Below are 16,801 nucleotides of genomic sequence, written 5' to 3'. Positions count from 1 at the left end.
TACAATAATAGTTCCATACTATTCTTGTCCAGTGTGAACGACCCCTACTGAGGGCAAAGAGCTTTTTTTTTAGGCACTAGTACATACCACCTTTAATTACCAACAAAGTTAACTTAAATCTACGCATGAATTAGAAATTGATGCACAACGTAATGTAGTTACAATCATATTACAAAATAAACAGAAATATCTACCTTAACTACAGTATACAGACAACATATATACATTTACACATCCCATTACTAAAGAAATAGAATATTTCGCTGTGCTTGGTGGAAAAGGTACCATAAGGCCAACTTGAGTGTATCAGCTCAGTTTAGAACTCATTATGACAGCACACTGGGAAAGACATTGAAATGTGTACACTCAGCACAATGACATAGAATGACAAGGCAACGTTTATGTGTGTGTGTGTGTGTGTGTGTGTGTGTGTGTGTGTGTGTGTGTGTGTGTGTAAGGAGTACATTCACCAAGTGCTCTCTGTCACAATTTGACTGAAATTTTCGAAGACACTAACAAAATACTGGATTCTTACTTCGGCCAAACTTATTCTTTCCTGTCATATATCGTACTTCCTCAGTGCTCTGAATTGACATGTACCTGCAAGTCTTTTCATCCAGGATGCTTCATCAATACCCAAATTGTTAACTATAATCTTCAAAATATTTCCCAGCAGGGCATTGAGATGTTCCGAGGTGATGTTTGTACAGTGCGTTACGTTTTCATCTGTAACATTGTCAGGACCCCGTTCCCACCATCGTGGCAGATAGTTACACAGCATAGGAAGTGTAATTTCAATAACGTGTGGCATCTCGGTATAACGAGCACCAGACTCTGCGAGATCATTAATTTCCTTCATGAGATGGTCCAAGTCAGGAATATCTGGACACATTTCATCAACGGTGTTCGGCAAACCCAAAACTGTAACAAGCAAAAAAAACACACAAGAAATCAAATTATCTCCAGTCTGCTCTGTGAACATTATTGTATGCAACACTTACATATGTTAACATACAGTGTTACCAAAAACAGCACAGAAAGTTCTAATACATATTGTGTGCATTGCAAGGGAATACTGAGATGGCAGTGTGCTTTGTGAACTTTGATCAGGATCTTTATGTATACAAAGTGTATGAAAAATGGGCAATGCTGAGTAAGAACAGTGATGTCAAGTGTTACGTACACTATGCACAGAATTGTATTTCAATCTGAGGCCTGCAAACGGGGCAGATCTCAACTGTAAAAGAGGCTCATGACTTGCTTTAGTATTAATTAGGACTGTCATTATCTGGATGTTGTTAGAGTCCTTGACATTTGTTTTCTTTTAGGTAAATCTCACAGTTACTTATTATATTTATACTAATGCCATGATCATCATCCCCACTGCTCTTCCATCGTTTCTCTGACATCACTTCACCCTCGAACTTCTAATGTTGTAGCTTACACTTTATTCTGCATTGTTATTGTTTTACCTTGTCCCAGCTCAATGCACTGTGCAATCTGTATAAACAGTATGCACGACAAGCTTTTCACTGTGACAATAATAAAACCAATTTCAATACCAATAGCAACAATTTTGAAGTATATTAGAATTTTCAGACATATTCTCACTCCCTCAATTACCTGGAGTATTTTACAGATTAGCCAAGCCAATGAAAAAAGCTCAGCTTCTACTGTGCCAAGCTAGCACACCACAAGGTGGTCATCCATATAGTCCCAAGTAACTTCATCAAATTTATATTTAATATTTTATTAACTCTCCTATCAATTAAACCCAGTGAACACCAATACTTTTAGTTCCTTTTGTACTTACTGGCTCTTTCCCGCTCAGTCTTTGTGTTATAAACGGAGCAGACATTGTGATCGTTCAGATGATGCTCGAGGAAGGCCACTGGCATGGCAGCCGCCAATCGCGCAAGACATTCACCGAGAGAGGGACGCTGCCTGCAGTCAAGGCCCACAAATTCAACATAATTTTCAAAACGGAACAGTATTTTCAAAACACCTAGTGTGGAACATGTGCCACCCCTCCAGTCACATTAAAAACATTAGGAATGTGTTCTAAAAAAAAATCAGTCAGCACCGAGGTACATGTCCACTGAAGGTGCACAAAATACTTTTAAGATTTGGCATTTCATATCTTTCTAACAATTGCCAGCATCATCAAACAAAAACACTAGTTAGGCAAGGAAACTCTCCATGACCGATAAGAGTACAATCCTAGCCTTGACTTTTGCATTACTCTCTTGTAGCATACTTGATTAAGAGGAATGCATTTTTCCAAAGATTATACCATTTCAGTCTTAACGTTATTTATGATCAATCTCGGTTTGTCATCCAACACCTTAGCAAGTATCATCAGAATGGCTTTTATTTCATGAAACTGAAATACCAGGCCATGCTATGATTGTTATCCTTGAGAAGACAATACTGTCAACCTGGAGGAACTGTAATAAATAGTAATACTGAAATTAAATCTTCTTCTACCTGATCAGCTTTATCACTGATGTACCATCAATATCACCAAAAGACTTGAAGTAGAGTAAATATTGAAAGGCTTTTATTAGCAGTAAAATGTGACCTCCACCATGCTGAGTATCTGCCCCTGGACTGAGGAGGAGGGGCAATGGAGCAATCGCCTTTATTCAGGGCTCTGTGGGAGGAGCCACAGAGGCAGTCAGCAGAGGGGCGTGACCAGACAGGTATCCCAGTTACAACATATTTATATGGTTTACCACAATCACATATTTTACAGACTGCAAGCTGTTGCTAGCGTGAGCCCCTTGTGCCATGCCTGTAGTGAAAATGCTCATAAAAATTTGAAAAAAAACACACTGGCAATTAACCACATCTTTTGACTTAAGCCAGCCATGAAATGTGTACTTAAATATTAAATAAATATGCAACTGTTCAAAAGAAATGAAACTTGTTTAATATTTGCACAGATATTCCTGTACGCTGAGATGATCCTCCAGCAGGTCTAAATAATCCTAGGTTCAGTAGACAGATTGCTGAGTGTAAGTGTTGGCAGAGTGCTGGAGTTCTAACTCCATAGGTGGACCACCTGTCAAGTCCAACATCATATTTACTACACTTCTGAAATATCCACTCAGAGGCCACTTCATTACACCTGTCCACATGCTCATTAATGCAAATATCGAACCAGCCAATCATGTGGCAGCAACTCAATTCATAAAGGCATGCAGACATGATCAAGAGGTTCAGTTGTTGCTCAGACCAAATATCAAGAATGGGGAAGAAATGTGATCTAAGTGATGTTGACCGTGGAATGATTGTTGGTGCCTGATGGGGTGGGTTGAATATCTTAGAAACTGCTGATTTCCTGGGATTTTCATGCACAACAGTCTTTTCTAGGAGTTTACAGAGAATGGTGTGAAAAACAAAAAACATTCAGTGAGTGGCTGCTCTGTGGGCGATAATGCCTTGTTAACGACAGGTCAGGGGAGAATGGCCAGACTGGTTCAAGCTGACTGGAAGGTGACAGTAACTCAAGTAACCATGCGTTACAACAGTGGTGAGCAGAAGAACATCTCTGAATGCACAACATATCGAACCTTGAAGTGAATGGGCTATAGCAGAAGAGCAAAGTTCAAAGTAAGTTTACATCAAAGTACATATATGTTACCATACACAACCTTGAGATTCATTTTCTATCGGGCATTCACAAGAAACACAATAGAATCAATGAAAGACCGCCCCCCCAACAGGATGGACAAACAATCCATGTGCAAAAGACGGCAAACTCTGCAAATACTAAAAGAAAAAAAGGAAATAATAATAAAAATGATAAATACATAAATAAACAAAGAAACAAGCAGGCATTAAGCATCAAGAGCATGAGATGAAGAGTCCTTGAAAGAGAGTCCATAGGTTGTGGGAACAGCTCAGTGAAGTATCCACCTTGCTTCAAGAGCCTGAGGGGTAATAACTGTTCCTGAACCTGGTGGTACGAGTCCTGAGGCTCCTGTACCTTGTTCCTGATTGCAGTAGTCAGAAGAGAGCATGACTGCACCAGGTTCCACTCCTGTACCTAATAAATCCGCCATTGACTTAGATGAAAATGTAGATGGGTTGGTTAGCAAATTTGCAGATGACACAAAGACTGGTGGAGTTGTGGAGAGTGAAGGCCATCAAGGGATACAGTTAGATATAGTTCACTTATAAATATGGGCAGATGAATGGTAGGAGGAGGTCAGCCCAGTAATGTGTGAGACGTTGTAATTTGGGAGGTCAGATGTAAGGGGAAAAGTATACAGTTAAAGGCAAGCTCCTTAACAGTGTTGGTTTAGAAAGTGATCTTGGGAACCAAGTCCACAGCTCCCTGTAAGTGGCCACACAAGTAGATGAGAGTGATAAAGAAGGAAGAAGGTATGGTTGCCTTCATTGTTTACGTCACTAAATATAAGAGTAAGAAAGTAATGATGCAGCTCTAAAATACTTTGGTTAGGTTGCACTAGAAGTTCGGTGTGCAATTCTGGTTGGCCCATTACAGAGGTCTTTGGAAAGGGTACAGCAGCAGTTCAAAAGGATGTTTTCAGGATTAGAGCTATCAGGAGAGGTTGACAAACTTGGACTGATCCTCTGGAGCATTAGAGACTGGCTACAGACTTTATGGAGGTTTATAAGATTATAAGAGGTAAGATGGAGATTTCAGAATCTTTTTCTCAGGTTAAAAATGTCAAATACTCGAGGACATGCATTTAAGATGAGAATGATATGTTCAAAGAGTGATATGGACAGGATTTTACACGTTTGAATGGGCTGCTAGGGGTAGTGGTGGAAGCACATCTGATCATGATATTTAAGAGTTTTATAGATAGACACATGAATATGTGTGGAATGAAGGTTATGGGTCATGTGTATCCAGAAGAGATTTAGTTTCATTTGGCAGCATATTCAGCATAGACATCTTGGCTGAAGTTGGTTCCTGTGTTCTGCCCAGAAAATGCTGCCAGCAACGCATTAAGCTGCGCATATATCCCATAAAGTTTCAGTTCCATATTTCAGAAGTTCATTGGCAAAGAGGAAAGAATTGAGCAGAGGATCGATTTTATAATCCAGTTCCATCAGTATGAAGCCTCAGTTGCCAGAACTATGAAGTTTTGCTCTGAAGTAACCAGACAAGGCTCCTCTGAAGAAGCACACATTATACCATTGGCACTTGTGCAAGCACAATTCATATATTCACAAAGTCAATATGACTGATTTTGTGAAATTTGGCCTTTTACATAATTGACTTGAAGTGTTTGACTTTCTTATAGAAAATGAAAAAAGATGGGCCACACTGTTCACCAAAGCAGATGGCTAACTCTTCATGATACAAATCAAAACTTTAGGATCAACGAATATGTTGAGCTGGGTAAAATTTTCATCCATAGCGATGTAAACTAAAGGAGGTCAGTTAAATAGACATCATATACACATTCCAGACCTCCAGCAAAAAAATACAGCTAATTGCCTTTTTCTCTGATCCCAAAATTCTGGAAGCCAAATTGGAGATATGATTTAATTACCTCTCCACATATGAGTTCTTTGTGGTTCCAAGAGAATAGATACTGGACAAGATTCGATAGCAAGCAACCTGGACATCATCCACTGAAAAACACAACCAGACAATTTTTACCATACAACATTTATATCTGTACCTAAATAAAATCTAGACCAGGCAAGAAATGGAAAGCAGATGTATGTGGGAGAGTGGGTGACAGAGGCTGCTGGAGACAATTTCCTAGACTATCCATTTCTCAACTTGTCTTCTAGCTAATGTTTGCATTGGAGTAATAAGTGTGTAAAATACTTTAGGTAAGCTTTCAAACTTCACTGCATGGGTGTTACTCTGGATAAGTTTCTTGAACTTACCTGATTCATTGGATTATTACACCAGCGGATAGTAGGTGATTCTGTTGCATTATATCTTCACATACCTGCTGACTGACTCTGCCCCTTGTTTGGATAATGTGTAACCGGGTGACCGTCGGATCTTATTCAGTATTGTTAAAAGTGTATTTAGGCATCCATCCGGGTAATGCTGGAATAGTTGTCTGTGCCTTTAAGGGAGATGGTGATATCATTAAGCACGCGCAGGATAGTGGGGAGACCATTTTGCTTTCTGCTGAAGACGTGGTAAGGCGTTGGAATTGGGTTCCTCCTGAGGCTGGGCATGGTGAGGAAAGGTGAGCATTAATTGACAATATCCATGTGATTTCGTTTATGCTTGTCTGCGGATCGAGCATATCGGTGGTTTGACATGCTTTACGTGTGGATACTTTAGATTTTCTGGAGTAAGTGACTCGACGCTGGATTGCGCGGCTTGGGCAAAGTTCCTCACCAGCCAACTAGGTCAGTCTTCCTGTAATTGAACTACCAAGCAATACCTTGTAAAAGTTGTGCCAAAGTCTACCTTTTGTCTAACTTTATTGTATCAGGACTGATTGTGCATGTAACCACATAGCGTGAATGTTTGGTCTCTGTTCGGAAGTTCGGCACGTGTGTATGTCTTAGATGAGATGTATTCGCTTACATTTTTCATTGCTATGTAGAAGATGCAGGGTGGGTGGGATTCTAATGTTGTTTGTATTGTGTTCCTTCAGGATTGCCACTACCGTATTAGTACCGTATTAGTTCTGGTATTTTTTATACTGCATATGCAATTCTGTCCATAGGCAAGGGTGTGGATTGAAAGTTAAACTGAGATTGTAATGGCAAGAACCGGTTGTAAATTCGTTCGTTTTGCTTCGCGACCCTCTTCTGGCACTTAAACATCGAAAACCGATAAAGGAATTAAAACCCGAAAAAGTCTTTGTTGTCCTGAGCGTGTACTTTTCCCCAGGCTACAAATGTTTTAAATTTCAAATGTTCACGCTTGTCTTCAATTCCCTCTCTGAAAATCCCACTTACAGCTTTCAGCAGGCTGGGCTGCATTTCCGGCTTTTTGCAAAGTCTATTTTAATTGTCCTACTGCTTTCAAATCATTTTTAGATGCCAAGGGACGAAGCCTGGCAACTTCCTTCTAATACCTCCGCTCTACCTTCCATTCTTTCTTTAAGATGCCCCTTAAAACTCAACTCCATGACCAGGCCTTTCAGGCACATCTTCCAGTGACTGAGTCTCAAATGTTTGCTTGATGATGTCTATATTAAGAAACTTGGGATGAATTAATATGTTAGAAACATAAATGTAGGTTGTGGTTGCTGTGGGCAGTGAAGACAGAAATCATCTGATCACATCCTCCAGCTGTTGATGACACTTCTGAATGCCTGGCTGCAACACCTTGACCAGACTTTCTTACAAAAAGGACCTTCCATTATAATTATGAAAACAGGAATTCAGAATGGAAACATTATCATAAAGTACAGATTGATGTTTGTCTGTCTGTCTTGGTACCATATCCGATGCAGACGTTGGTGACCATGGTTTTCCATATAGATCTATCCTTCATTTTTTGGATGACTTCCGATTTCCTCGATGTGTAGCCACCTGGCTATGCTTTTGATGTACATAAGCTGAGGTCTTTCTCTAGGTTTACTCCCCTCGATCTTTCCAGAGAGTATGAGGTTTCCTAGTTCATCTTTCCACATGATGTGTCCTAGGAACCTGAGTTGTCTTTCTCTTATTGTTGGAATGAGTGATCGAACTGCTTGGGCTCTTCTGAGAACTCCTTCATTTGATGTGTGGTTTGTAGGATTGATGTAGGCCATTTAATATATTTTAATGTGTTGCTATGGATTAGTTAGTGCATAAAAGCCAGTAAAAAAGTGTGATACTTACAGATAACATCATCTCCGAATTGATGCTGGGCCAAATGATCAAACAATGAGGTAAGTACAGGCAGAAGGGCCACTGTCGTGTAGTTAATATTCTGAGCAACTCCTTTTACTTGGGTTCGACTCTGTGAGACTTTGCCAAGCTTCAGATTTTCCACTGTTTTCTCAATATCTTCAGAGGCACCTTCAAATAATGACCGCAGACCAGCTTTCACTATTTCAGGTCCGGATTTCATCACTGTCCTGTTAACAAATAAAAAAGCACATGTTCCGAAGCTTTCAAATTTCTAGAGTAACACACACACACACACACACACACAGAGTGCTGGAGCATCTCGGCAGGTTAGGCAGCATCTCTGGAGAGGAATAAAGATTCGACGTTTCGGACCCAGATCCTTCGACAGGACTGGAAAGGAAGGGGGAAGAAGCCAGAATAAGAAGGTAGGAGGAGGGAGACGGAGTACAATCTGGAAGGTGATAGATGGAAAAGGTAAAGGGCTAAAGAAGAAGGAATCTAAAAGGAGAGGAGCATGGACCATGGGAGAAAGGGAAGGAAGAAGGACATTAGAAGGAGATGATAGACAGGTGAGAAGAAGAGAAGGGATAAGAGAAGAGCCAGAATAGGGAACATAAAAGGAGAGAAGGTGCAGGGGGTGGTGGGGAGAAATTATTGTAAGTTGGAGGAATCGATGCTCATGCTGTGAGGTCAGAGGCTACCCAAACGGAATGAGGTGTTACTCCTCCATCCCAAGAGTGGTCTTATCATAGCAATGGAGGAGGCCATGGACCGACATGTCAGAATGGGAATGGGAGTGGAATTGAAATGGTTAGCCGTCGGGAAATCTTCCCTGTTGCAAATGGGGCAAAGGTGCTCAACAAAGCTGTCACTGCAACTGGATATAACTGTTTACAAGTGTCTGTGGATTGTTATGAATGCTTAGATGGATAATGGGTATGCCACAAGGGATTCAAGGCCCTTTACTGAGGGCCCGGGACAAAACTAGATGTAGAACGCTTGATGGGAACAGAACCAAGAAATCAGGAAAAAGGAAGACTTGGTCCATAACTTGATTTAAACTCAGGGCTTCAAATGAATAAATAAATGCTTACCTGGCATCCAGAGATCTTGCTAAAATATGCAAACAGTTTATGACTGCAGGAGCATCAGTACCTGTTTTGTAAATGAGAGGAATTATTCAGATGTGTGTCAATAATGTTTCACACCTATCAGTTTGTCATTAATGCTTGCTTTGAATTACACATGCAACAAGAGTTTTGGAGTTATACGCCATATTGTTCCCATCAGAAAAACACTGCAGACTTCAGTAGACAAAGATCAGAAAACAGGCTCCTCTAAAACAAATACATCATAACGATTGTTACTGTCGTACTTTTCTTCAGACTTTCTGAATCTTTTGTTCAAATCATACCAACATAAGTTCAGTGATAACACCTTCACCTCTGAGTTGAATGAAACTCAACAAACTTACCAGCACTTTTCATTACAGAGGATAGGCTGCATTATTGAAAGTACTGTGCTTTGGATGAGATGTTAAATTAATTGGTGATCCTGGTGGATGTAAAAGATTCCATAGCACAAAATCGAAGTTTCCTGACAAACACTGCAGTCAGTTTGGTCTCTTTCTGGACACATACATGTTCAGTCATACATGTATCTATTACCAAGTATTGTAATTTTATTGTTTTATAAGGTGATTACACTGATGAAATATATTTATGTAAATAGAATTTATCTTTAACATTAAAGAACATGAATATACAGACAGATGGAACAGTTTGCACCTGAACTGGAGGGGGACTAATATCCTAGTGGGAAGGTTTGCTGGTGGTGCATGGGTTAAAACTAGTGATGTAGGGGGATAGAAACCAGAATGCCAGAACAGATAGCGGAGTGGTCATGGAGAAAGTTGTTGTTAAGCCTACATACAAAGTCAGGAATCAAAAGGTGGAGCACGGTGCGACTAATGTTCTGAGCTGCGAATATTTCAATGCAAGAAGTATTGTAGGAAGGGTGGATGAGTTTAGGGCACGGATCAGCACGTGGAGTTAAGACATTGTTGCCATTAGTGAGACTGGGTTGCAGGAGGGGCAGGACTGGCAGCTCAATGTTCCCTGGGTTCCATTGTTTTAGATGTGATAGAGTGGAAGGGATTAAAGAGGGAGGGGTCCCATTACTACTCAAGGAAAATGTCACAGCAGTGCACAGTTAGGACAGACTGGGGAGCTTGTCTAGTGAGGCTTTATGGGTAGAATTGAGGAATAAGAAAGGTATAAACACATTATTATAGACAACCCACCAGTCTGCGGATTCAGAATCAAATTTGTAGAGAGGTTGTCTACTGTCGCTCGAAACATAAGGTTGTACATAAGGGTGTAAGGTTGACCAACTCTCCACTTTCCAAAGGGAATCACTCCCTTCGTGATTCCAATATCCATTTATCCCTCCCCACTAATCTCCCTCCTGACACTTATCCCTGCAAGCGGCCAAAGTGCTACACCTGCCTATTCACCTCCTCCCTCAACCCCACTCAGGGCACTAAACAGTCCTTCCAGTGGAGGCAACACTTCACCTGCAAATCTGCTGGGGTTGTCTATTGTGTCTGGTGCTCCCAACATGGCCTCCTCTACATTGGTAAAACCCGACGTAAATTGGCGGACTGCATTGTCGAGCCCCTTCACTCTAAGAGCTGAATTTTCTGACGGCATGCAATGTTAATTCCAATTTTCAATTCTGTTCCTGACATGTTAATCCTTAGCCTCCTCTTTTGTCATGATAAGGCCACTCTCAGGGTGGAGGAGCAACACCTCATATTCTGCCTGAGTAGCCTCCAACCTGATTGCATGAACATTGATATCTCCTAAAATTCGCTCCCCTTCTTCCTCCTCTATTCCCCACGCTGGCCTCTTAATTCTTCTCAGCTACATGTTACCTCTCCCTGGTGCCCCTCCTTCCTTCCTTTCTCCCACGGTCCATTTTCCTCTCCAGCATTTTACCATTCCCACCCATCTCGCTTCACCTATCACCTTCTAGCTATCTTCATACTCCTTCCCGCCTCTTTATTCTGCTGTCTCCCCCCCTTTCTTTCCAGTCCTGAAAAAGGGTCTCGGGCCAAAACGTCGACTATTTCCATAGATGCTGCCTGACCTACTGAGTTCCCCCAGCATTTTGTGTGTGTTGCTTTGGATTTCCAGCAACTGCAGAATTTCTTGTGTTTACCATGTAATCATAGGTGATATCAACTTCCCCCATATTGACTGGGACTCCCATATTATAAAAGGGCTGGATGAGAAAGAGTTTGTCAAATGTGTTCAGGAAAGTTTCCTTAATCAGTACACAGAAGTCCCAACTAGAGAGAGTACGATACTAAATCTCCTATTGGGGAAAGAGGCAGGGCATTTGACAGAAATTTGTGAAGGGGAACACTGCGCATCTAGTGATCAGAATACCATTATTTTCAAGGTAATTATGGAAAAGGACAGGTCTAGTCCTCAGGTGAGATTCTAAATTGGAGAAAGGCCAATTTTGATGGTATCAGAAAGCATCTAGCAAGTCTGGGTTGGGACAGGTTCTTTTCTGGCAAAGGTACACTTGGCAAGTGAAATTTTTAGAGTTTCTGTCAGAACAAAAGGCAAGGATAACAGGTTTAGGGAACCTTGGTTTTCGAGAGATAGAGGCCCTGGCGAAGAAAAAAAAGAAGGTGCATGGTAGGTATAGACAGGAAGGAACAAATGAGGTACTTGAGGAGAAAAGTGCAAGAGAACACTTCAGGAGGAAGTCAGGAAGGCTGAAGAAGATTGCCCTAGTAGGCAAGGTGAAGGAGAATCCTAAGGGTATATTAAGAGTAAAAGGATTTCAGGAGACAAAATTGTCCTCTGGAAGATCAGAGAGAGAATCTACGCGTGGAACCGAAAGTGATGGTGGAGATCTTAAATGGTTTTTTTGCACCTGTATTTACTCGGGAGACAGATACGAAGTCTATAAAGGTGAGGTCTTAGACACTATACAGATTACAAAGGAGGTGTTTGTTGTTTTGAGGCAAATTAGAGTGGATAAATCCCCAGGGCCTAACAAGGAGTTCCCTCCAAACCTGTGGGAGGCTAGTGCAGACATTGCAGTGGCCCTAGCAGAGATATTTAAAAAAAAATTAGCCATGGGTTAGGTGCCAGAGGATTGGAGGTTTGCCAATGTTGTTCTGTTGTTTAAGAAAGGCTCTAAGAATAAAGCAGAAAATTACAGGCTGGTGAGCCTGACATCATTAGTGGGGAAGTTATTCAAAGGAACCAGATGTATGAGTATTTGGACAGACAGGGACAGATTAGGGATAGTCAACATGGCATTGCGGTGGTAGGTCACGTCTAACGAATCTTATAGAGTTTCTCAAGGAAGTTACCTGGAAGGTGGATGAAGGCAAGATAGTGGATATTGTCCACATGGACTTTAGCAAAACACTCGACAAGGTCCTGCGTGGGAGGCTAGTCAAGAAGGTTCAGTTGCTCGGCGTTCAAAATGAGGTAGTAAATTGGATTAGACATTGGCTTCGTGGGAGAAGCCAGAGAGTGGTAGTAAATGGTTGCCTCTCTGACTGGAGACCTACGCCGAGTGGTGTGCCACAGGGATCTGTACTGGGTCCATTGTTTGTCATCTATATCAATGATCTGGATGACAATGTGGTAAACTGGATCAGTAGATTTGTGGATGACACTAAGATTGGGGGTGTAGTGAATAGCGGGGAAGACTATCAAAGCTTGTAGTGGAATCTGGACCATCTGGTGAAACAGGCTGAAAAATAGAAGATGGAATTTAATGCAGATAAACGTGAGATGTTGCACGTTAGGAGGCCCAACCAGGGTAGGTCGTACATGGTGAGTGGCAGGGCACTGAGGAGCGTTATAGAACAGAGGGATCTGGGGATACAGATCCATAATCCCTTGAAAGTGGCGTCACAGGCAGATAGGGTCATAAAGAAAACTTCTGGGACTCTGGCCTTAATAAATCAATGTACTGAGTACAGGAGTTGGAATGTTATGCCGAAATTGTGTATGACATTGGTGAAGCCTAATTTGGAGTACTGTGTGCAGTTTTGCTCACTTACTGACGGGAAAGACATCAATAAGATTGAATGAGTGCAGAATAAATTTACAAGGATGTTACCGGTGTTAGAGTGAGTTTTTGGGTAGACGATTCATTTACACTTAAATGACTCTGGCCACTAGTCTTCTGTTTGACAAAGTACTGAGGGTTGAGTTCACAACAATGCACTTCCTAAAAGTTGTGAATATCAGGGTACTAGCCATACGCTGCGGATGGAAGTGTGAAGTTTACAGGTAGTTTCGAAGACAGTATTATCTATACTTTAAAATATTAATTGTCCTCTATGTTAGCATGTAAAATACCAAATAAATGTATTGTGGATTTGATTTGCACTCCTAAAGGCTGTGAGTACCAACCCAGACATGTTGGCATCGGAAGGAAAGAATGAAGTCAGAAGGTGTGATGTTCTGTATGCAGCTTCGAAAGGAAGCATTGTCTTTGCATTGTCTATAACTTTTAATATAGCGATTGCCCTTTGTGTTTAGCGTATAAATATCGAGCCCACATTGGGCTAGCAGACCTTTCTACTGAAAACGTCTCTGTCCGTATGATGCCTGCTATACCTTGTTGTGTCGATTAAAGAAGCTGCTTTGTATTTACCAGTGACTCTGTCTCTCCAGTGATTTCATCCACACCACAACACTGGGACTTGAGGACCTGAGTTATAGGGAAAGACTGAATAGGTTAGGACTTTATTCCCTAGAATGTAGAAGATTGAGGGGAGATTTGATGGAGATATTTAAAATTACGAAGGGTATGGATAGGTTAAATGCAAGTAGGCTTTTTCCAGTGAGGTTGGGTGAGACTAGAACTAGAACTAGAAGGTCATGGAGTAAGTGTGAAAGGTGAAATGTTTAAGGGGAACTTCTTCACCCAGAGGCTGGTGAGAGTGTGGAACACACTGCCAGCGTAAGTGATGGATGGAAGATAAAATTTCAACATTTAGGAGTAATTTGGATAGGTACATGGATAGGAGGGGTACAGAGAGCTATAGAGGTCGATGGGACTAGGCAGATTAATGGTCAGGCATGGACTAGATGGGCTGAAGAGCCTGTTACTGTGGTGTAGTGTTCTATACCTCTATACCTTTGAAACCAGTTCTGAGTAAGGATAAAACTGGATATTGCAGGAAGATACTGAATTGGTGGAGGGAAAATTACCACTGGATAAGACAGGAGCTAAGGGGCAGTGATTGGGGACAGCTGTTGTCAGTCAAGTCCATGCCTGACATGAGGGAGTTGTTGATCAGAGATCAGGATTGGCAGTAAGGGCAAGGATGGTAAGATAAGGTAGCCTTAGATGAAATGATTGTTGCTAATTTTAGACAGGAAGGAGAAGACGGCGAGATTAATTTTAGTTGTCCATATACATCAACACATCGGACAGACAGTGAAATGTGTTGTTTGTGCCAAGGACCAACACAGTCCAAGAATGTGCTTTGGGCAAGGATATACAAGTCTCACCATGCTTCCGGTGCAGACAATTACTAACCCAGACACAAAAGGAAGCAAATATAAGGTTTAGGAAGCTTAAATTGGCTGGGCCCTTGCGGCATTTAAAGACAGCAGGGAAGTATTCAAGCAGCTGATCAGGAAGACCAAAAGGGGCCATAAAATGTCCATGGTGAGAAGGGTCAAGGACAATTAGAAAGGCATTTTATAATTACATTAAGAAAAAGATAACAAGGAGAGGGTAGGTCTACTCAAGGATAAAGGAGGGAAGTTATGTTTGGAGTCAGAACAAGGGGCTGAGAGTGCTTTGTGTCAATATTTACTGAACAGTAGAAACAGGAGGATAGTGAAAATAGATTGGGGCTTGCTAATGTGCTGAGACATCTAGAGATTAAGAAGATAGAGCTGGGTCTTCTGATAAGCATTAAGTTGTATTAGTCCCCAGGACCTGATAGCACGTGTCCCTGAATACTGAAAGAAGCCAATGAGGAGATTACTGGGGTTTTGATGGATATTTGTGTCCTCACCAGCAAAATTTATGCAGCAAATTTTGTGCCTTTGTTCAAAACGAAAACTGGTAATTATAGGCCAACGAACCTGATGTCAGTGGTAAGGAAGTTATTGGAAAGGATACTGAAGGATAGGATCTATGCACATTTGGAATAATATGCCTTACAAATTTGATTGAGGTGACAAAGATGCTTGACGAGGGCAGTGGACTTTATAATGGTGGGTTGATTCAGAAGAAAAAGATGCGTGGGATCATGGGAATTGCAAGTGTGGATTCAGAACTGGCTTGCCCATATAACACAGAGAGCAGAGGTAGAAGGCTATTATTTTGGCTGGAATGCATGACTGGTGGTGTTCAAAGGTTGGTCCTTTGTTGTTTATGGTATACAGTATGACTTGGATGAAAATGTAGATGGCTGGATTAGCAAGCTTGTGGATGACACCAAGATTGGTAGACAGTGTAAAGGACTATCAAAGAATACAGCAGGATATACACTCAGTGGCCACTTTATTAGGTACACCTGCTCGTTAATGCAAATATCTAACCATGTGGCAGCAACTCAATGCATAAACACATGCTGATATGGTCAAGAGGTTCAGTTGATGTTCAGAACAAACATCAGAATGGGGAAGAAATAGGATCTAAGTGACTGTAGACAGATTGTTGGTGCCAGACAGTTTGAGTATCTCAGAAACTGCTGATCTCCTGGGATTTTCAGATTTTCAGACACAAGAGTTTACAAAGGATGATGCGGAAAACAAGTACACATCCAGTGAGCAACAGCTCGGTGGGTGAAAACACCTCGTTAGTGACAGAAGTCAAAGGAGAATGGCCAGAGTGGTTCAAGCTGACAGGAGGGTGACAGTAACTCAAATAACCACACGTTACAACAGTGGTGTGCAGAAGAGCATCTCTGAATGCACAACACTTCGAACCTTGAAGTGGATGGGCTACAGCAGCAGAAGACCACCAACCTGGTTAGGAGGTACCTAATAAAGCGGCCAGAGTGTAGATTAGTTAGAGATACGGGCTGAGAAATGGCAGATGGAGATTTTTTATCTGGGCAGTGTGAAATATTGCACTTTGGGAAGTCAAATAAAAGGAGAAAGTATACAGTTGAAGGCAGACCCCTTAAAAGCAGTGAGGTACAGAGAGACATTGGGGTTCTAGTCCATTGTTCGCAAGTGAATAGGGCAGTAAAGAAAGCATATGGCATGCCTTTATTAGCAGGGTTGTTGAATATATGATTAAGTAAACCATGCCTCAACTATGCAATACTTTTGTCAGCACTTGGGAGTATTGCATGCAGTTCTGGTTTCCCTATCATAGGAAGGATGTAAGGAATATGAAGTGGGTGCAAAAGAGTTGCCAGGATTCTGCCTGAGGGTATGAGCCATAGGGAAACATTGGACAAACTTGGGTTGTTCTTCCTCGAGCACTGGAGGCTGGGTGGACATGTGGTAGTGGTTTTTAAAATGATTAGCAGTGTAGATAGGGTAGACAGTCAGAATTTGTTTTCCAGAGTAGAAATATCAAACACCAGAGAGGATGCTTTTAAAGCTAATAGGGGGAAGTTTGAAGGTGATATGAGAGGCAAGTTTATTTTTACACAGCGAGTAATAGGTATCTGGAATGGGTTACCTAGGGTAGTAGTGGAAGCAAGCAGTATGGTGGAGTTTAAGATGCTTTCAGATGCACATGGATAGGATGGAATATAGACGATATACAGGAGGAGGATATTTGTTTTATATTGGCGTCAAGGTTGACACAACCTTGTTGGCCAAACAGCCTGTGCAGTATTGTAATGTTCTATAAAAACAAAAAAGAGATTTTTAACACAACATCTTTGCAGTGATTGCACGATCAACACTTTTGTTTCTTGGCATTGGATTTAGATCTCAGTTCATCCGAGAGGCATCAACAAAGTGTGTTATACTAACAA

At 41.4% G+C, this 16,801-nt stretch overlaps 1 protein-coding gene across 8 annotated transcripts in view; it reads right to left on the bottom strand.

Moving 5' to 3' along the window:
- The window catches only part of LOC134352669 (ryanodine receptor 1-like), a 581,514-nt gene that overhangs the window by 175,525 nt on the left and 389,188 nt on the right, over positions 1–16,801 (bottom strand). For all 8 annotated transcript variants that reach the window (XM_063060038.1, XM_063060039.1, XM_063060041.1 and 5 more), the window contains 5 exons: positions 8,895–8,955; positions 7,789–8,027; positions 5,535–5,616; positions 1,814–1,944; positions 601–921 (listed from right to left, as the gene is read on the bottom strand). In XM_063060038.1, coding sequence (XP_062916108.1) covers positions 601–921; positions 1,814–1,944; positions 5,535–5,616; positions 7,789–8,027; positions 8,895–8,955 — 834 coding nt within the window. The remainder of the gene's footprint in view (positions 1–600; positions 922–1,813; positions 1,945–5,534; positions 5,617–7,788; positions 8,028–8,894; positions 8,956–16,801) is intronic.

This window comes from Mobula hypostoma, chromosome 10 (genome assembly GCF_963921235.1).
Source record: "Mobula hypostoma chromosome 10, sMobHyp1.1, whole genome shotgun sequence".
NCBI classification, from domain to species: Eukaryota; Metazoa; Chordata; class Chondrichthyes; order Myliobatiformes; family Myliobatidae; genus Mobula; species Mobula hypostoma.
This window is presented reverse-complemented; position numbering and strand designations above follow the sequence as displayed.